Raw genomic sequence first — 22,684 nt, 5'->3', positions numbered from 1 at the left:
AGCAAAATCCAGCAGTATATTTTATCAGGTGTTCTGTCTTTGTTTTATTTATTCGATTCTATTTGATTTTCTTTCTTTGACTGTGAAGAGCTGAACTTTGCTCACTAAAGTGACAGATATTTTATCTCAGGAGCTGGCCAGAGCTAAAAGGAGAGTAAATACATAAAAAGGACTTAAATTCATCTATTCACCAGAAGCACAACTCCACATGAATGCTAATGTTAACCAATGTTCTGAATTTTCTTTTTTTTTTTGCGGTGAATAACCACGGACCAAAAGAGAAAGGCAAACTGGAGGACGAGATCACAGCAAAGGTAGAAGAGACTAAACCAGTTAACATGTATTAGGGGACTAATTAGTGAGATGACAAAGACAAAGATAAAGCCTGGGAGTGTGTCACTATTAATTCCCTACATCTTTTACTGATAATTCATCTCACATTGTTCATAAAGCTGATGCAAAGTTCACCACAGGCTGCAGTATCCCAACATGACCTGCAGGAACATCACTTAAATGAAGTCTATAGACTTTGCTTAGAGGTAAGGTCCAAGTTCAAGTCCAAAGTAAAGTTTTATAAACAACTTTCCACTTAAATTAATTGTAGGTTTTATAAATGAAGTCCCAAGTGTGGGGCTCAGATGATGGTGCAGCAGCAGTGAAGAATGTGCACAATAAAAAAATAAAAAATATATTTTTTAAAAAATTCACCACAGTCAACATGTAAATGAAAAACTGTGGGTGGCAGCACTTTATCAGCGCCTCAAGGAAACAATGTAGATGTGATGAGAACTACCGTAAATCAGTGTGATTTTGGTGTTTAACAGTGTTGACCGAACACCTCCTCAGGGTGAGGGGCCCAGCTGCGCCGTGTCTCCTCAGCAGCACCCTGGTGTGACAGGAAAGTTTCCTAGGACTCTCTTAATGTGAATGGGCCAGACAGACAGACAGACAGACAAGCAGACAGACAGACAGAGGGGGATGGTTACTGTCAGGAGGAGGAGGTAGACAACTCCTGGCTGCTAGAAATAGATGTTTAAAAATAGCCTGAGGCTCTAGTTATGACAAGGAGTCTCAGGGAGGCATTTGCTATAATGCAGCATGATCAGCTTAAAGGCTGACAGGCAAACACCTACTGTACTGTCATCTGCATCCACACGAAGCAGCCAACACAGATTACAGCAACCCATTCATGTGCTTCGAAGTTGTCCAGTTGTCCCAAACTGGGACTTGTGTAATAACACATGTGGATTCTTTCCACTGGTTTGATATGTGGTTATACTACTTTACAGTAAGACTGTGATTTATAAATGGTTCATAATTAGGTTATTAATTAGATTGTAAACACTTTGTAAGTCATTAAAAGGGTGTTACAGTACATTAGATAAGATGGGGCAGCAGTGACCTGTAACTTGCCAAATACTGAGCACACATTCATCTGTAGTGTTAAGCCTCAGATCTTATAATCCTTGCAAGGTGTAAGCTGGGAGGGGATCATGTAATCACTTCCGTGTATGTGTGATGACTGGACCTGCAGCTTGTCCGGAGCTAATCTCAAATACCGCTGGACAGATCAGCCTTTTTTTTTTTTTGTGTACATACATGACTGTATACTGAAAGACCTCTGTAGTTCACAATTCTTGAAAATTCTCTGAAAAAAAAAAAAGACTTTTATATTTTTAAGTCTTGAGCCATTATGTCTTCAGGTCAACACATGTTGTGAACATGATATCTTAAGGATGCTTTGAGATAATTTCTTCAAAGTTGACTCAAAGATGAACTGATTCGATTTTGATTTTAAAAAGTCAAAGGTCACAGTGACCTCACTAAACACATTTTTGGCCATAACTCAAGATTTAATATTCTAATTATGACAGAATTACACACTAATGTCTAATAAGATAAAATGAAGAGGTGATGATATTTTATATCTAAAAGGTTGAAAGGCAACTTCACTGGGACATCATAATGTTTACTTCTCTGTCTCTCACTCTCAAAGTCGGTGGTTCCCAAACTTTTTCTGGCAGGTCCCCTTCAGAAGCTGAAAAAACTAAACCCCCTTCCCCACTCCATAATTATTGTTGATCTCTAACAATGCAGGAAGATAAAAAAGATAGATGTAAAAACAATTCAAATTGAATTTAAGTGAAATGAATGTCAGCATTATAGCATCAGCAAAATGTTGTTTCTTTATTTCCCCTACATAAATCAAACTTTAACTATATTTAACTTTGTTTCACTCTATATTTCTCTTCTGGTCATCCAGGCCCTCCCTGCAGTGGCTCTACTCCCCACCACCCAGTTTGGGAACCACTGCTCTAAGTGAAGACAGCATGTTTCTCACCAGAAGCTTATTCACTGGAATCACACATGTACAGTGAGAACTTCAATTCTGCCAAAAAATACACTTAATACATTTTATTTTAATTCCTTCAAAGTTACAGGTCAGCATAGTGTTAAGTTTCACATTAAATTCCCTCAAAGTCCGTCACTACATACATTATATGAGTCTGGACAGACATGGATAAATACATATTTTGGACACAATTATTATTATTATTATTATTATTATTATTATTATTATTCCTTTACATTTTTGGTTTTTGTATCCTTCACTCATATACAAAATAGAATACTTAAATATATGATACACAATACACAAAAAATAAAAAATAAAAAATGTTGTAATCACAGTTTGTGTATCCGTATATTCACATATACAGTGCAAACATATGTATAGATTAATAGACTTAAATCCATCATTTAAAAAGTTTTTCTTAAAAAGGCAAAAGATAAATGGGAAAAAAGCTTTAATATTTCATGTGATACTGCAGTTTTCTGTTAGAATCTCATACAAAAAATCTTCTCAAAACATATTGCATCTAATTAATTTTTATTTAATATATTATCAGTTCATTGCATTTACTTAATGTAAAGACTTTCAAACAACTGCACTGTCTTACTAATTCTGTAGGTTACCTTTTCCATATGTTCTCTACTGTTTCCAGCCACTTGTTCGACAGGTTTCAATTTTTTCCAACCTCTCATTATATACACTGATCAGGCATAACATTATGAACACCTGCCTAATATTGTGTTGGTTCCCCTTTTGCTGCCAAAACAGTCCTGACCCGTCGAGTCATGGACTCCTCCAGACCCCTGAAGGTGTGCTGTGGTATCTGACACCAAGATGTTAGCAGCAGTTCCTTTAAGTCCTGTAAGTTGTGAGGTGGGGCCTCCATGGATCAGACTTGTTTGTCCAGCACATCCCACAGATGCTTGATTGGATTGAGATCTGGTGAATTTGGAGGCCAAGTCAACACCTCAAACTCGTTGTTGTGCTCCTCAAATCATTCCTGAACCAGTTTTGCTTTGTGGCACGGTGCATTATCCTGCTGAAAGAGGCCACAGCCATCAGGGAATACTGTTTCCATGAAAGAGTGTACATGGTCTGCAACAATGCTTAGATAGGTGGTACATGTCAAAGTAACATCCACATGGATGGCAGGACCCAAGGTTTCCCAGCAGAACATCGTGCAAAGCATCACACTGCCTCTGCCGGCTTGCCTTCTTCCCATAGTGCATCCTGGTGCCATGTGTTCTCCAGGTAAGCAACGCACACCAGATCAGGCCTCCTTCTTCTTCTCCTTCTTGCTCCATGGTCCAGTTCTGATGCTCACGTGTCCATTGTTGGTGCTTTCTGTGGTGCACAGGGGTCAGCATGGACACCCTGACTGGTCTGCAGCTATGCAGCCCCATACACAACAAACTGTGATGCACTGTGTATTCTGACACCTTTCTATTAGAACCAGCATTAACTTCTTCAACAGTTTGATCAACAGTAGCTCGTCTGTTGGATCAGACCACACAGGCCAGCTTTCACTCCCCACGTGCATCAATGAGCCTTGGCCATCCATGACCCTGTCACTGGTTCACCACTGTTCCTTCCTTGGACCACTTTTGATAGATACTGACCACTGCAGACCAGGAACACCCCACAAGAACTGCAGTTTTAGAGATGCTCTGATCCAGTTGTCTAGCCATCATAATTTGGTCCTTGTCAAACTCACTCAAATCCTTACACTTGCCCATTTTTCCTGCTTCTAACATCAACTTTGAGGACACAATGTTCACTTGCTGCCTAATATATCCCACCCACGAACAGGTGTTATGATGAAGAGATAATCAGAATTATTCACTTCACCTGTCAGTGGTCATAATGTTATGTCTGATCGGTGTATTTAAGTGTTGTGATTCTCAAAATCCAAACCAGACATGGTTCATCCTTTTGTAGGCTTTTAGGACTTGTTTCAGAAGCATGTTGTGTTTTTGTAGATACATCACTCCCTCAAACATCTGTTTTGACCAATAAGTTTGTCTTTCTTTACAAATATATGTGTATAGTCAGCATTATTTCCCTCCAGCAACTTGAGTTGTTTTTGAAGTAAAATACTTTATATTAATTTTCCAACCATCTTGCCAATAAGGCAATCTTATGTAGACAAACATGACTTTGAAGCTTTGATTCTGCACATTGCCAGGTATGGCTATCTTCAGTTCCTTCTCCAATTTATCTTTAATATAGTGTAGATCTTCTGTGTTGTTTTCCTGAAGTATTTGGTAAATTTGTCTGGTTGTGTTTTTGAGATTAAGACTTTAAGCTATTTGAGAGTTTCTCTCTCAAATAGCATCTTACTTGTGAATATTGATAAAAGTGATAACTGGGGAGATCATATTAATATGCAAATTTTTCAAAAGAATCCACTCAACCTTCATTACACATAGGGTTAAGTCTTGTGAGGCCCTGTGTCCAGAAAACATCACCAATACTGTTTGGGGGTAAAATCTGGGTCCCATGCTAATTATTTTACATATTCCTGTCCAGATTTAAATGTATTATTGTAAACTTGTATTTGTGTGATTTTATAAAAGTTTTATAAACCTAATTAATAACTAATTAATAATAATAAACCATTTTAACTCATTTGTAAGTGAAGTGTTATTGTAATGTGGTACCAACAAAATCAAATAAAAAAAATCTTGATTATAATAATGTAGGATAGTAAAACACAAACAGGTAATAGTTGGTCATGTCACACTTTAATGGAGGTAAAATATCTGATCAATTATTCAGGGATCTCTTGGGAAATCAACTCTCATACATGCTTAAAGAAAGCATCCCACACCTTGTAAAATTTTTCTCAGGGCGCCCATGGGCCTGATTCCGCCTTGTTTAACAAAGTTAAATGTCCAAGAAACTGTGTAATAAAATATGTGAATTTTGACATTTTACCTGTGAGTTATCTGTAGTTAAAACTCGTGTTCTGTTATTATTCCTGCTTTCACTCAGCAGTGTATGACATCAGCTAAAGCTTTTGCCAAAAATAATCATTTAAATAAGGGTTAGTAGTGTTGTCAGTTTCTAAGCAACACACACACACACACACACACACACACACACACACACACACACACACACACACACACACACACACACACCTGCGTCATTTCCTACACACAGGCGGGTCTGAGCATCCATTTCAGCGCTCCTGCCAGTTGCGCGCAGAGGAGGCTCCGCCGTGGAGACCTGACAGAGTCTGGAGTTTGTTCTGTGGACAGATGAAACATGGAAGAGGTCGTATGTCATTATATGGTGCCTTTTTATCATTCTCAGTGATAAAGAGTGCGCTACACGGATTCTAACCCGCCGAGTTTCAGATACCGTACCGGACACTGTTTGAATCGCGGAGACTGGTCCCGGTGAAGCAGCGGTGGAGCGTCTGTGGCATAAAGAGACACCAGGACTCAGAGAGCGTTTATGATTTGTTCAGTTCATGTATGATTTGAAGAAGAACTCGAGCCCGGACTGAGAACATGGTTAGTTTGGGGCTGACTGATCGTGCGCGGCGCACAGCAGCGCCGTTACGCGCGTAGCTCCCCGGTCACCTGTTGAAGTTGCCCGATGCGCGCTGCTGAGCTGCTTCACGATCAGCTTTCTAACGGGAGGACCGACTTGATCAGCGCTCTAACAGATGTCCTCCGGTCTGTATGATGCTCTGGTTCCTCGTTATGTTGTAGGATGAGCGCTGATCTGGAGCGCGTTTCGCTCAACACATCGGTGAACTCCGCCGGCTCGGGCCGTGCGCTCTCGGCGAACGTGCGGCGGCTGCACAACGCGCTGAACCTGCTGCTGAGCGACCTGGAGAGAGAGCAGTTCATCCACTGCCTCAATGTGTACCACGCCAAGCGGAACGTCTTCGACCTGGTCCAGACTCTCAAAGTGATTCTGAACACGACGGGGAAGCGCCAGCTGCTGCCCATGCTGCGCCTGGTCATCCCCCGCTCCGACCAGCTGCTCTTCGACCAGTACACCTCAGAGGGGCTCTATCTGAAGAGCGACCTGCTGCCCAGCAACGGCAGCGCGGAGAGCTTCGGAGACGAGGGAGACTCGACCCTGCAGAAATATGTGAGCGCCATCCAGGAGCCCCTCACCTCCGCCACCTCCTCCTCCTCCATCACCCCGGGCTGTCCGGACGGCTTCATGGCCGCCGCGGAGCTGTCCGCCTCCATGCAGCCGTTCTTTGGAGAAGTGCGCCAAGTGACCCTGACGCGCTCCAGGAGCCACGAGGGTCTGGGCTTCAGCATCCGCGGGGGGTCGGAGCACGGCGTGGGGATCTACGTGTCCCTGGTGGAGCCGGGCTCGTCCGCCGAGAGGGAAGGACTGAGGGTCGGGGACCAGATAGTGACCGTCAATGACCTCATGTTTGACAACGTCACTCACATAGACGCCGTCAAGGTAGGATTATGCGTGTGTGCGCGTGCGTGAGTGAGTTTGACTTTATTCTAAAACAACCACAAGAAGCAGTGTGTGCGCGCCTGTGTGTGTGTGTGTGTGTGTGTGTGTGTAGGCTGTATTTCTGCAGTGCGTGTGTGTTCCAACTGTAAACACTGTATGCTTGGGGCAGGCACAGAGAACACGCATTAGGCGCACTGGGCCATGCAGCGCTGTCCTACTAAACAACTGTAGTTTGTGACAGAGCCCTCAGGTCCCGTTGGAAGCTGCCTGCAGTCCAGCTACTTCCTTTTTATTCATTCTTCTACACCACTTGACTGGAGCTTAACGCTCCGCGCCGCCGGCACAACGAACCAACATGAACTCAAATGTTCACAGGCAGATGGAAGAAAACAACAGGAAATATATTTTTTTTAACAGCTTATCTGAATGTTTTCTTGGTGCAGACGCCAGGATTCCTTAATGAGATTTATTCTGAGGGAACAACATGTTTCATTAGTTGATGAATTTGAATTAGTACTGCACATCAGGGACGCGGGGGCCACTTCTGCTAATGACAGGAGTTAACAAACATTAACAATGAACAAACATTAATAATATTTTAAGATAAAATTAATAAACATTAAATGGCCCATAACTTATCTAACTGACTTAGACTACATTTCTTTAAAGTAACCCTCTCAACCCTGTTTTAAAGGACACCACAATAAATTGAGTTAATAATTCAAGCAGAGCAGCAATGAATTAAATTAACAGATTAATCGGTTTGAGCAATTTTTTTAAGAAAAAAGTTAAGAAAAAACTTCTTTGAATCCAGCTTCTTAAATGTGAATATTTTCTGGTTTCTTCAGATCTCTCTGACAATAAACTGAATATTTTTGGGTTGTGGACAAAACAAGAAAACACTGATCAACACTTCACCATTGTCTGACACTTTATAGGCACAACTAACAATTGATTAATCAAGAAAATAATCAACTGATTAATTGACAATGAAAATAATCTTTATTTGCAGCCTTGAATCCAAGTATCATAATATATATAAAGTGAAGTAACTGATTACTTTCTGTGACCTTCAGATAACTTATATAATAATTATGTTCAAATGGTTTATTCTAATATGTTGTATATTTGTTGTTAAGTTTATTTATTGTGTCCAGATATTCCTTACTTTTCTACACACATACGTGCATTTAAAAGTACTTTCAGTATGCCATTCACATTTTACACTTACATTACACTTCCATAAACTTGTGTTTTTAACCACATCATCATCACCACCTACAGTCCCTGAATATTTCTTCAGTAGTGGTATTGACAGTATTGACAGGTTAGGTAACTAACTGGATTTCTAAGGAGCTGATTCGTCCCACCTGTAACATTAAATGTTTCTCTAAATTAAATGTCCATGTTTAGATGAAAGCAGTATTTTCAGAGCTGGAGGCAGAACAGTCCCTGCACTGTGATGCTGTTCCTCTTTTTCTGACTTAAAGACAAAATAATGTTAAATTTCCACCCAGTGAAGCATTTTTTCCACTACATGCTATAATAATAAACTGACTGTGAGATTAAATAGTTTCAGTCAGGCCAGAGTGGTGTTAAGACTTGTGAACTGTTGTCATGTGTGCACACTGTGCACGGTAGCACATCGTTCTTTATTTTAAAATATAATGAAAAATTGTAATCCAGCTAATAATCCCTATTTTTACAAAATGTAATTATAGCCTGATTATGTAATTATTTTATGTAACTGTAATAGAATACAGCTACTTTCTTTTTGTTAGTGCCCAAGCCTGGATTATGAAACACACTCAATATATCTGGAACCTCTGCCATCAGGCAGTCACTTCAATATTTGAATGATTCATAAACAGAAACCATAAACATAAACTGCTCCTACCGGGAACAGAATGATCAGCATATTTCATCTCTTTTAGTGTGTTTATGTTAATATGCATCTTCCCATATAGATAGATTTTGGATATGGTTATGTCGTGATGTAGCATAAGTGTAATCTCTTCCTGTTTTTAAAGGCCGCATCATAATAAAGTGATGTAATTTTCGGAATTTAGCGGACTGTTACAGCTGTTTTACTATTTTTCTTTACCCACTTAATCATAATAATCAGTGATTATTAAAAAATCTCATTGGGTTTATATTTTGTGAAAGCAACAATAGTCATCCCTACAATAATGTCATAATATCGAGGTACTGGGTCAAAAATATTGCGATTTTTACTTATTTTATGACCATAGCTGCTTCCATCCCATGAAGTATACAACATGTAGTCAGTCACAACCTACATAATCAATAATTATCTATATCAATCGAATATATGAAAGTGCACTATTGTGATAGGTTTTTCAGGTATATTGCCTAGGCCGACCTCAGTGTGAATTAAAAAATTTTGTCATTTTTCAAAGGTAATATTTCCTGTCAGTCACAACTGGCAGGAAATATTGATTCGTTTTCACTGGTTTTGATGCTACTATGCAGTTGCACCATGTGCATGTGACATCCATAGATACTGGTAGTAAATGCAGATGTGGTTTAAAGGGATAGTTCAACCAGAAATGAAAATTCAGTCATTTTGTACTCATCGTCATGTCGACTGAAGGTTGGGTTTATTTTGTTCATCCATAAAACTCTGCCAGAGTTTCAGAGGAAAACAGTTTTGCAGAATCTTCCAAACAATGGAAGTGAATGGTGACCAGTTTTCAAATGTAAGAAATAACTGAAAAAAACTAAACATAAAATGCCTCCTTACTTCTTGTCTGGCATAATCAAAGTCTTCTAAAGTCCCAACATGCCATGTGCACACCATCACAACACACACACCCAAGTCAGACAGTGTGCATGTGTACATGAACGTGTCTCCAAGCTGAAGGATCTACAGTGAAGATTCAGGCTAAAAACATGGTGTAAATATTTTTTTTTTAGTCAACTTGGCATGTTGGGGCTTTAGGAGACCTGGTTGGTTGGTTACCTTGCTGAGAAGTTGGAGGTGTGCAGCCTGTTCAGTGCAGCTCTTCATCCAACAGCTAAGTGTGGCTGCTCCTGACTGCATCCAGAAATAACATTTCCTCTCGTCAGTAAAACAATATACGCATTCTAAATGTTTTATAAGAGATGTACTGCAGATCTAAATTTTAAATTTGCAAAATTTCTTCCATAGGATTTATGCATTTGGAAACCGAAACAAAATCTCCTGTGATCTACCTGTGGGTCCCGACCCAGCCCCTCAGAATGACTGCATTACAGTGTTTGTTTTCCCAGTTGTGAATCAGTTATAGTGTCCCCCAATTCTTGAACATTTGGACTGAGTTCAACTAAAATTCAAACAGTAAATTCAAACTCCCAAGAATGCAAAGTTGAACGATGGCATACCTTGCATTAAGAAAAACTTATCATTTGGCTCCACTCCCAGACCACACTATCACAAAGTGCATTTGCATCCACCTGTTTTAATGCACATTTCCAATCTGTACATAAAAAAAATCCTGGGTGGACATGCCAAATACCCTCAATTTATTTTTTATGTTTGGCTGACTTGGATGAGTTGGAGTATCAATAAAAACAAAATGTGACAAAATGCAATGCAGACAGATTTAGAGAATAAATCATGATGTACATGAAGCGTGTGACATAAACATCCACTGAAGCTTCTGTTCCACTACAGAGGTGGAAAATAGCAACAGATGAAAACGGGTTCGGGTTCAAGTGGCTGGAAAGCAAAAGACACAAAGCAACACTGACAATCTGATCAGGAGCAGGTGGAGATGGCCTGGTATAAATACTGACAGGGTAAATGGGAGAATGGGACACACATGGGAGATGTCAGATGACATGACAGAAGCTCTATTCTGATCCGGCCCCTGCACACTCCTACACCATGACGAGTGTGACTGTGGAGGATTGGTTCTTTTCACCCTGTGTTCACTCCTCATTTAGCTGATTGAGTGCCCCCCCCACCCCCTTTGCGTCTTTATGATATCAGTGCAGTTCATTGAGTTTTGGAGAAAATAAACCTTTGTGTTGAAAAGTTGAAGTTTCATGCCTCATGCATTCTGACTGATTCCCATGATGACAGAAAACCTGTCCGTCTGAACCTCCTCCCTAACAGCAGATGTAAATACGCCGGCAAGCTGTGGGACGCCCTCGCCTTTCTCTGGCAAAAACAGGAACATTCATCAAGATGGATATTCTAATTAATAAATATTGAAATGATAAGCATAGACACAGCACTGACAAAAACCTAAGTGGCAATGACACAGCACACTTGACATAGTGAGCTTGTGAAAGGAAAAATGATTAATTAAATAAATAAAAACTCACTCACACGATTCTTTGGCCACATGTCTGTTTTGTTGAGCATTCTTCCTCAGGTTCTTCCATCACACATGCACGAAAAATATCTATCAAATGTCTGTTTGGGGGAAAATAAGTTATTAGTGATCCTTTGGAAATTAAAACACGTTGCCTGGAACTAACTGTTGTGGCGTTTCCTCCATGCTGGACACAAAAGAGATGCTGCACCTGAGAGGAGTGTGGTTTGTGAGCCTGCATCGGTGCAGACTCGCTGTTGAGTTGGGAGTGTTCAGGGGCCAGACTGGAATTAAGCCTGACTGTCCTCATTTTTTACATTTTCTTTTTCTTTATTTGTTGCAGTATGGTTAGGTTTAGGCAACTATCAGATCATTGTTTGGGATAAAAAACAGACCAGTAATTTAACCACATGTTAGGAGGCTTTCTGGCAGAAAGCCCTGAATGGGACACAGGTAAGCAGGTGTATGTGTTTGTCAAGTGACTGAGAGTGGTGGGAAAGATATGATACAACAAACTTTGGGGAAATTCACATGTTACAGCAGCGCAAAAAGTAGAGGTAGAAAGAGGGGTGCAGTGATAATGTTTCATGTACTGAAAATATTTGAGTTGGCTGAATCAATCATTTTTAATGTAACTGTAATCGTGTAACACAAACTATATTTAAGCTCTGATAAAATCCAACTTTTAAGTTTATCAACTCAAAAAAATTGTGGCAACCGATTGCCTCATTTTTTTTTGAATATTGCTACCTTTTTTGAGTTTACAGTGCAAATGAGAATCTGCACATTATTTATTTGACATGAGCTGTTTTATTAATTTTATTTATTTATTTGATTTATTTTGGCTGCTTCAGTCGAGGATTGTACAGTGTAGACCTACAGACACTGTACGATAATAAGGTGAGCCTAATGTTACTCCATTACGCACAGAGTTTGGAGACGTAGAGCTGCCTGTTACACATATGTCACATGACACGTATGGCCATTGTGATTGGTCACAGACACACAGCTTTATGGGTTAGATATGGCAGAGTTAACACTGGGGTTAAAGACAACACGGACTGTTTTCAGCATGGAAAAATGGACGAATAATCACAAAAGATGCTGGATTTATTGCACAAAGACTTCAAAAAGACACTGGCGTTCAAGGCTGGATTACAAAGCCTCTGAAAGGGACACGATCACACCGGACCCCTCCTTGAAAAGACGCAGCTGTGAGCTTTCAGCATCGTTTCAAAGTAAGTCTCTAGCATTACAAAGTTACAATACAATTAGTAATCAGAGTACTCTGATGTCGTATCCGACATCGTCGGGTATCTGGTGGACAGGTGGGCAATGGACAAAACACTGTTGAGACAGTGAACGCATCTTGCTTTGTTTATCATGACTGTGACTGACAGATCTTATAATGTTAGCACAGAGAGTGGCAGTCATTCTTTATCAGTCAGAGAAGCTGCTGCAGACTCCTCTGGTGGTGCTGCGTTCCTCAATGTCTACAGTGTAGACTCTACACTGATCTGACTGATTCTTTTGCTTGAGTTAATAGAAATATGACATGAGAGAGGGAAAAGCATGTGGGAGGAAAGATGCTTAACAGAATAGATGAGGCAAAGGTCTCAACAAGAAAAATAAACGTGTTTCTTGGTTTAAAAATATCCTCCATCATAAACTGTTTTATCATCCTAGACATTAATGTTTTATTTGCTGCATGTATTTGGACTGTCTGTCTGTGTGCTGAGCCTTTCTTATTATGACCTTGCAAGCTTTTCTCACTGATTCAGACTCTCATACACTCTATCTACAGCTATTTCCACACAGAAACAATACTTTTTCTTGAGGCTGAATGGCTCAGACCTTGGACGACGTCTTATTTAAGAGCAAATAAAGATGCTTTTTCACCTGCCTATACAAGGCTTTATTGAATCAGTGCAGTGTGAGGGGAAAAACAAGCTGAACAGCTCCTTTTCCCCCCGACAGCGCTGACGGTGAGTTGCGTTTTATTTTTTTCACCTCATCTGACAAACAGGCAATCCTGGATATTTGTCACATATAGATGGAGCTGCTGTTTAGTTTTGCAGTCAGCGCTGACAGTTCCAGAGTGGCCGCCTGGTTTTAGTCTTTAAAGTCAAACTTTAATAGAATGTCAGACAGATCTTTTGGTTAGGTTACATTCAACATGATGCACTTTTCCTTCTTTCCAAGAGTGAGTTGAGAGGATGAGTGGCAGTCTGTCGAGTAACTTTGCAATATTACTGTCTGTATAGAGCATGGGTCTTCAACAGGGAGTCTGGGACCCCTAGGAGAAAAATTGCAAGGGGTCCCCCAAACTATTGTGTAATATTTTTTTATTTGAACGTTTTTCATTTTTTTCAAAAATAAAGAATCTGAAACTACACATTTACTCAGATGCCACGAGTAAAAATGTTGAGGGTGAGGCTAACACAGCTAACATTAGCCATGATACAACTCCTGCTGACTCAGCAGCTACAGGTCAGAGCAAATGACACAAGCCGAAAAAACGACTCGCGTGCAGGTCAGACGCTGCTCTCGCCACGCTTCATCTAGAGATTCAGAGGCTTGCCTATTTTTTCTGTGTGATAAGCGCAGTTCTTAATGCGCTGTCACCTGTTAGTTTACTGTATTTTCATCCGTGTTAAGGTGTGCCGTCACCTGTTAGTTTTCATCCCTGTGCAGGTGCACCATCACCTGTTAACCTATATATTTTTCATCCATATAAAGGTGCGCTGTCAACTCTCTGCTGCTCTGACAGCGATGAAGTTTAATGTTTTATGATTTTGTCAGACAGGCAAGTTTATCACTATCTTGGCCTTGCTATCACAGCAGTGCTTTTTACTGTTGTTGGTCATTTTAAAGCTGCATAATTTCACTTTTTTCATTCACTGACATTACGTCATATTACGTCTGATTGTGTTGGGCAGGGCATGTTTGATAATCTTGCATTAGGACCTGGTGCTGACTCGTTACACCACTGGTTCACGATATATTCAAACTTTTTTTAAATTTGGTGTATAAGCTACATATATACATATAGACTGTAGATTGTAAGAATCACTTTAGGCCTACACAAATGACCCATTAAAGTCTTTAAAATAACATTATTTGTTATACATTTCCACAAAGTTTTACGTCAAAGCCACAGGGAGGCAGTAGAGAGGGGCGAAAGAGTCGCATGTGGCTCTGGAGCTGCAGATTGCTGACCCCTGCTTTAAGGTGACAGGACACATTGTTCAGTTGTCATTGAATCTAAAATGGCCACAAAAAAACTAACAGTTAAACAGTTCAGATACACTCAATAAAACCACCTCTTTCCTCTCAGTCAACAAATGGAGACAATATTGGGCAGCTTTGTTGCAACTAAAAGAATCTATGCTTACTGCTTATCCATAATTATAGTTCCCCTGGGAGGTGTGCTGTTTCATTATTAGGCTCCATTAATATTCAGAGGTATGTGAACGCAGCTGATATTTCCAGCTCCTGCTGAAGGCCGGGGCTCTCCCCTCGTCGCAGGTCCACATCCCGGCTCTCATCAAGAGCTGACTAATTCATTACAGCTTTTAATGAAGCTGCTAACATTTAAGTCATGCTGCGAACGATGACATACTAAAAAAAGATTATTATTCCACACCATTCCCAGACCGTACCTCTCAAAGTGCATTTTTGTTCTGCTGTTTTCCAATTTGCATAAAAAAGTTGCAGGAGTTGGTGCATCAATGAAAACTAAATTTGACAAAGTGCAGTGGGAACAGATGTGTCATCTTGTTGAGCCCTCTTCTTCTGCAATTGTTTAATTGCACCCAGGTGGAGTATTAGTGCCATCTAGGGTTGCTGCCTTCAATGTGGAAAAGTAAGGGGCACTCTGCCAGCAACCCCAGGTGCGGGGACACAAATGCAGCAGGCGGTCTGGGGGTCCTCCCCCATGAGCTTTTATGCACCAATTTCAAAGTCCTCTGTTACTCTGAACATGAATGTAAAGGAAATACAGAGTCAATGAGAGTAAAGATCAGATGCATCAATTGTATTAAGGATTCAAACATCAGATCAGAGTCACTGGGCAAAATGTTTGATCTCCAGTGGTATACTGGGAAAGAAATTTAGCTGTGGACTTATTCACTGGGACCGATTAACCATCTTTGTGGAGAACTGCTGTCTGTGTTTTGGTTTGAGTTTTTGCTTATTACATTTTGTCACCTTTTATTTCAAGCAGAGAGGAGGAAACAGGTTTCCAAGGTTCATTATTAGCAGGTCAGCTCAATTTATTTGAATTATTTATTCAAATTAAAATACCCTCTGGCTCCAGAAATCTTTCGACTGTTAAACCAAACTCAAGTCTTAAAGTGGGTGTTTTATTTTAGGCCGATTTTTCCCCAGTAAAAATTTTAGTTACAACATCACTCAGACTCTTTTCTGATTCACTTCCATCTGCAGGCACAATCAGCACACGTCATTTACTCAGTAACATCATTAACTAACCTGTGATGAGGTGTTTGCCACAGATGCACATATATTGACCAGCCTGGTCCCTCAGTTTTTTTCAATTTGGCACCAGGACTTCCATAGTGCTGGTCTTCACCCCATGTCAGAAAAGTGAGATCTGTCTGCTTCAAAAAGTGTTGTGTTTATGTGTGAATTATTTCAAAAGTGGAGCTGGCTTCTACTAAATATATATTTTTGTTACATAAGTTATCTGGAAATAATTTATGGGGCGGGGGGGGGGTCACCACCAGCTGTTAGTCTCGATGAATCAATTCCTAATATTCACATAACAGTAATGGATGGAAACTTAATTTGCATTTTATTTCTGCAAATTCAGTTAAAATCTGTGCTCCATTTGAAACCTGACTTATGTGTGATCCTGTGGTGAAAATGGGTACATTCATGGTACACAGCAGCTCTTTTCCCATACTGGGGTGCCAACTTTGAGGAAAAATTACATCAAATTAATTGTGCTATCAGTTTAATTATGGAGTATAACTTTCAAATTTCAATTAGATGCATGCAAGCATGACTTAGTTGAGAAATTATGATGCTTACAGGTGACGGGAACGGGGCAGGTAAAAGGTACAGGCAGTTCAGGCTCAGGTGGCTGGAAAGATTAAGCATGAATCGACACTGTCAGTCTGTCCAGGAGCAGCTGGAGATGAGTTGGTATAAACACTGACAGGGTAAGTGGGAGAATGGGGCACAGCTGAGCAGGTGGATGTGGGAGTCGGCTGACTGGGAGAGGTGGAAAAGTGTGAGGGTGTCTGGTGGATGGGCAGAGAACAGGCAACACAGGACTTAGGCAGCATCTTGTCTGGTGAGGCATGACTGTAATGTAAGCACAGAGAATGTCAGCCATTGTTTTAATTTAAAGGAGAAATCTGTAATATATTTATTGTAATAAATCATAAAACGACCACGATGTGTCACTACAGCTACGGTGTCCCCTATTCAGACCAGAATAACTGTTTTGTATGTCTGTGTCTCATTTATCAGAGTTCAAATTAATGCAGCATTTTCACTGAATGAGTAAGTGTCTGTTTAAGAGTTGAAAAAAAATCATTAATAATCTTGTAGAAGGTGTAGATGTTTCTAACTGTTAAATTGAGAAAAATGTGAATGGAGTTTGGCAGGCAGTGAAACAGGCAGCCCTGTAAGTCATTATCCAGAGTATTTTCAGAGCCAATTTACGATGTTATGCGCATCCTGCACTGCTGCGGATCTCCTGCAGGCTGTCTGTTTCTGCCATGTCAGGGGAGGGGGGGGTGGGGGGACTATGCTTCAACCATAGATCGTATATTAAACATGATTAAACATGATTTAATATACAGTCTATGTCTCCAACTTGCTATTTGAACTGCTGGACTCATTTTTGCATGCACAATTGCTGCATATTGCACCTTTAAGAGGAAAACATGAATCAGACACCCTCCTGCTGTCTCCTCTTGTCATGCTGTGTTCCTGGATGTCCATGTTGATGTGACTTTGATTCTCGTGCTTGAAGTATAAAATATGATGTGAGAGAATCATGTGGGAGGAAAGATACTAAACAGAATAGACGAGGCAAAGGTCTCAACAAGCAAAATAAATGCGTTCCTCAGTTGTTGTTGCTGCGTTTAAAAATATCCCTCATGATGCACTATCATTTGAGACATTAATGCTTTGTGTTTGGACTGTCTGTCTGATGAACTTTTCTTTTATGACCTCAGAAGCTCCATGTCCACATCCTCGTTCCCATCAAGAGTCGAGTAATTCATTACAGATTTTAATGAAGTTGCTAACATTTAAGTCCTGCTGCAGCGAGGCGCTTCACCTCATCTGAAGCGTGACTTCAAAGCTGTTTACCAGCAGGGTGGTAAAGGCCAGGAAGGTAGCTACATTACACAGAGGACCTCATTTGTGAAGATAAGTGTATTTAATCTAGATGTAGTCCACCAAATCTGTAAGAACAGTGTTGTGGGAAATTAATGAGTTGACTCGCCCTGAACACAGTGAGAACAAGTTATTAAAAGCAACCTATTAGAATAGTTTCAAGTTCTTTGGAAGATAAGATTAGAGAGATTTGTTTTGAGAGGATAATTCACTTTAAAAATAAATAAATAAATAAATAAATAAATGGGCTTTCCATTCATAAGATCTGGGCACAGTGACATCACAGTTTTATCAGTATTGAGCACCAGTCTCCCCGTCCGTCTGTCTGCCAGGAGACCTCTGATCAGCTGAACCGCTGCTGAAATATGAGGAACCTCTTCTGGACCCCTGAAAAATCAGAAATAACCTCTCAACCACTATCAGATTACATCTAAACTGAAAGACAAATAGCATTAAAAAACAACCAAACAGATTCATTTCACAGATAGTGGACTCCCACCCCCAGTGTCCCACCCACAGTGTTCCCACCCCCAGCGTTCCCACCTGCAGCCCAATATTTCAGTACTGTAGACAGCCATCAGGCTCTACCAGGACCATCCATACTTCATTAACTAACACCTCCAAATATCACTTGTAAACTATTTATTTAATTATGTATCTATTAATTTTGTAATTAATGCATGTGTAATTATTATTTTTATTGTCATTATTATTACTATTATCCTATTTTACCTTTTATTATTCAATACACACATACTATAAAAGCACCCCCCTAAAAACAATAACAATGTGAATATCACCAATTAAGAATTTTTATATGTGCCATGAAAGGTTTTGTACATAATTTTGTATTCATTCATTCATTCATTCAATGTTCACAGTTATATTTTGTTTGTTGAGAAAGGGCACTTGGTTGGGAATCCAGCTTGAAATTGTAATCAGATTACTTTCATAATAAATTGCTGCCTGACTGAATTAGTTCACGTTTAAGATAAAGAAATAACATGAGTCAGATTCAATAAGAGGTTAATGATAAATTACCAAGTGGGCCAATAGGAATTTAACTGATGAAATATGTATTAATTGATAATTAATAAATAGTGTAAAATTGGCAATAATTGTGCCTCATTTGACATTGTTTTGTCTTGCGGAGCCATTCATTGGATAAGGAAACTTAAACTAAGATAAGACCTTAAAATAAGAAAAAACAAAGAGAAAAAAGTGTGTTTTATATCTTGTGAATTACTAATTATTCATCAATTAATCAATTGTTAGCATTTTCAACTAAGGATAATCCACAAAATGTATAACCCTAATACCCAGAAACCAAGTCTACAGACACAATTTGACATGAACTTTCTGTCACAAATCTAAATTTTGGTTGATAACAGCACAGTAGCATCTGATTTAATGAGATGAAGAGGTGAAATAATCATTTTGTATATAAATATGCCATTTACTGCAGCTGGAAGGTGCTGGAAGAGCTTGAAAATGCACCTTGAAAATGCTCAAAAAGAGCTTGAATTACATTTTGGAAAAGTTTTAGTTAATTTTTTTTTATGTTTTTCTTTTTACTTACTACCCCTATAAAAGTAAAAATATTTACTTATTACATGGAAGCAAAAGTAGTTATATAATTGCTTATATTATCACATTTTTCGTACCTTGTTGGCGTCCTGCAAAGATGAACTGCTGAACCAGTGAATTGTTAACACTCAGAGGGTTTTTGTTGTTAGCGGTGGAGATGTCGACTGTGGTGGAAACAGTCGACATCTCCGAGTGTGACCTTCAAATTAGATTCAATCATCGCACATTCTCTGTGGAGGAGCCAAATAAACTCAAAATAATGATAATACTTCCACTTGTGAAAAGTCTGCCTCCATCCCCTTCTTCGTCCTTCCTTTAGATTTTTGGCTTACAGCTGACCTGATCTGACCTGCTGCTCGTACACATCATTATAAGATGGCTTACCTCAGTCAAAAAGTAACTCATCTCTTACACTCCATCTTAAAAATGATTTCATTTTTGTGATTTATTATTTGAGTAAATAAACCTTGTAAAAACTTACATACAAGCCCTTGCCTATCATTGGGCAGATATCCAATCACATTTGTGAATGCTGTGGTGGCTAATCAGACAGATGACATAACACAAGTTAATGTACATAACATCACTTACATGCACAGTATGTCTAATAACTTTTGTATGTTACGTAATGTTAGTTACATGTGTTATGGCACTTTCATACCAGTGTTTGGTTTGTCTGTTCCATTTTAGAAAAATGGCAGTGGAACATGGCGACCTCCATGGAAGAGGACCTGTTCCCTCTGTAGATAAAGAGCTCATTCCAAGGAAGCAAAAATACTATTTATTCTGTCTCTACTGACTTTAACAGCACATCAAAACATAATGCTTGAGAGGAGCCTTTAGAAAAGACACTAGAGGGGTATTTACAGCATCATGAAGCATAGGGGTGGAGACCAAGCAGTCGTATTTAACCTGCTGGAAGTGAAAACGGGTTGGAGTGATTGTGTGTTTGACTGTTTTTAACAAAAGTCCAATCAGGGCTCTGTTATATTCCAGCTTTACAGTCTAATGCTGCTGTAAGCTCCTCTTTACAAGTTGATAAGAAATTGAGCTCAGCTGCTCTGTGATCACAGCTCGTGCTTTCTCCTAATTCCAAATACTACGCACGTGCACCTATGTAAAACTCACTGTTACACAAGTGTCCTTTGTGGGCTCGAAGATACACGCACGCACTCACTCACACAAACACACACACACACATCCTCCTCCATCCATTCAGGAAGAAGCACAGCTCAGGAGCAAACAGACCTCCAAACCTGATGCTATTTATACAGCAGCAGGCACAAGGGCAAAGACCTTTATCCAGAACCCTCGCAAAGAGCCAAAGTTAATATAAATCCCTGACAGAGCACACAGCAGCAAAGTGACATAAGAGTCATGATACCGAAATTGATGAAAGTGAGAAGCACTTCTGTCATAGTTGGGTTTTATGGCGTTGATTGATCAGAATGCTTCAAACGGGACACAAGCAAGCAACACAGAGCTGAAGTCAAAGTTACTTTGACCTGCCTGTTGTGACTGCAGGGTTCAACTCACATATCATTTTCCATATTCATATCTGCCACCTACACTCACCCATCAACATGCACAGTCCTCACTGTGATCAGGACAGCAATCCATACAGCATACAAGTTTGCTCCTGCTGCCATTGCTCCAGGGTTGTATTTGTAGAGTTTTCTTGACATAACTATAAATCCTGTCTCCCGTTGATTATATTCATGTGCAACTTTGCAGTATCAGAGGGGTTATAATGGTATTATGGGGAGTTATAACCATTGAAATGTTCAAGTTGCCCGAATCACAAAAAAGTACTTTAATACCTGCTGTTTCTAACCATGCAGACTGAACTGGTTCTATCTAGAAGAGTGCACAAGTATGTAGATCCCCTCCAGGCAACGGGTGGTGAAGCACCTACTGCAATATCACTGCAACTGCCAGATGCAACCATTGGAGTTCCACCAACATTAACATGACTTTAACAGAAACAAGCATGGAAACATGGAAATTACCATTATATTGACCTGTAACTTTGAAGGAATTTAGTAAAAATTAAGTGTATTCTTTCTGGCAACATGGAAGTTAGTGCACACGTGCATGTTTCCAGAGAGAAACATGCTGTCTTCAGAGACTATTTTTACAGAGGAGGGCTGATACAGAGCTGAACATTATAATGTCACGTCATATATATATTAGATTTTGAACAATGTTTCTCAGGTGGAGGTGTATGGTAACCAAAGTAAATATTTAGTCATCAAGATCACTAAGTTATCATTTCTATTCTGGGTTTGATGATCTTATTGAAATCCCACCACTGAGCTGCACCTACTGAGTCTGGAGGGCAGTAGCAGGATCAGTCCAGGAGCTGACTGTGTGATGAGCTGCTGCTCTCCACAGTTAGAAATCAGGTGCTAAATACAAGCAGGTTATGACCGCAAACTCAATGAAAACCATACACTGCATATTTGTTATTTTCACAGTACTTTCCTGGCATGGAAATCAAGGGACGTGGCGTCCAAAATTTTATGTAGCTTTCCAACAATCTAACAATCATACCCACTCTATGTGGTGATTGGCCATTTGGGTCATCCCAGTCTCATAGACAAACATGTAACAGACCCACCAATCAACTAGGGGATCTTGAGGCAGTAACCAAACCAAACCATGATGTTGACATGTAACAAAGTAATTTTGTTGCCTAAACCTAACCATTAGAGTTGGGCAATATGTAAAAATTTTCCAAACGATCATCGTCAGCCCATCCATCAGCGATTGGCGATATCATCGTCTCCCCTCCCACGTTCTCCAGTCCTCTCAGGTCTCACCTGGGAGATGTGCACTATGTTATGCATGCTGCGTGCGTTCATTGCATCCAATAAACAAAATAAACTCATAAACTGTCTAGAAATTACATGTTGTCGCGCTTATTTTAATTTTAAACAGAAAAACACAACCACACACCTTCTGAATTCCAAGTTTCTTTCTTTCTGAACAACCTTAATTGGCTTGTTAATGCCTCGTAAAACACACTTAATTCAAACTCGACAGAAAAACGTAGAACTCGCCAAAACCATCTTTTGTTAGCCTGCCCTCTCTCTTCCAACAATCACTAACTCTGGTTTGGTCAAAATAAATCCTTAATTCATCCCGTGAAAACAGTGTAAAGAGTCTGACTCTTTACACTCTCTTTACAGGCTGTTTACCTCTCACTCATCACCCAGCTCAGTGCACTCATAAGCGGCTGAGTAGATATGTACTACACCACTGGATGAGAGCGTGATGCAGAACGGAGGCTGTCACTCTGCAGACTGTTACATTAGCAGAGTAAAATGACTAATATCGCCCTAAAAATCAGCCAAAAAAAGCAGTCGGCGATGGTTTTAGCCCATCATCGCTAGACGGTATATTCATTCAATCATCCAACCCTACTAACCATAGTGTGACCATCACCTAAACCAGTGGTTCCCAAACTTTCTCTGCTGGGCCCCCCTTTGGTTGATAAGAAAATTTTCGCGCCCCCCTAAACCTGACACACATACACATATTTTGTTTTCAGACTCCATTGCAGTTTATTTCACACATTGTAATTAATACAAACCTCATAAACTCTAAT

General features: G+C 39.8%; 1 protein-coding gene across 1 annotated transcript in view; it reads left to right on the top strand.

Annotated features, from left to right (window-relative positions):
* Positions 1-5,479: 5,479 nt before the first annotated feature.
* Positions 5,480-22,684, top strand: part of LOC146320846 (whirlin-like) — a 176,023-nt gene continuing 158,818 nt past the window's right edge. The window contains exon 1 of the mRNA XM_084729256.1: positions 5,480-6,793. Within this exon, the coding sequence (XP_084585382.1) occupies positions 6,077-6,793 (717 nt within the window). The 5' untranslated portion in view covers positions 5,480-6,076. The remainder of the gene's footprint in view (positions 6,794-22,684) is intronic.

This window comes from Lutjanus erythropterus, chromosome 10 (genome assembly GCF_056507025.1).
Source record: "Lutjanus erythropterus isolate fLutEry1 chromosome 10, fLutEry1.hap2, whole genome shotgun sequence".
Classification (NCBI taxonomy): Eukaryota; Metazoa; Chordata; class Actinopteri; order Lutjaniformes; family Lutjanidae; genus Lutjanus; species Lutjanus erythropterus.
Note: the sequence above shows the minus strand (reverse complement) of the source record. Positions and strands in the feature narration are given on the sequence as shown.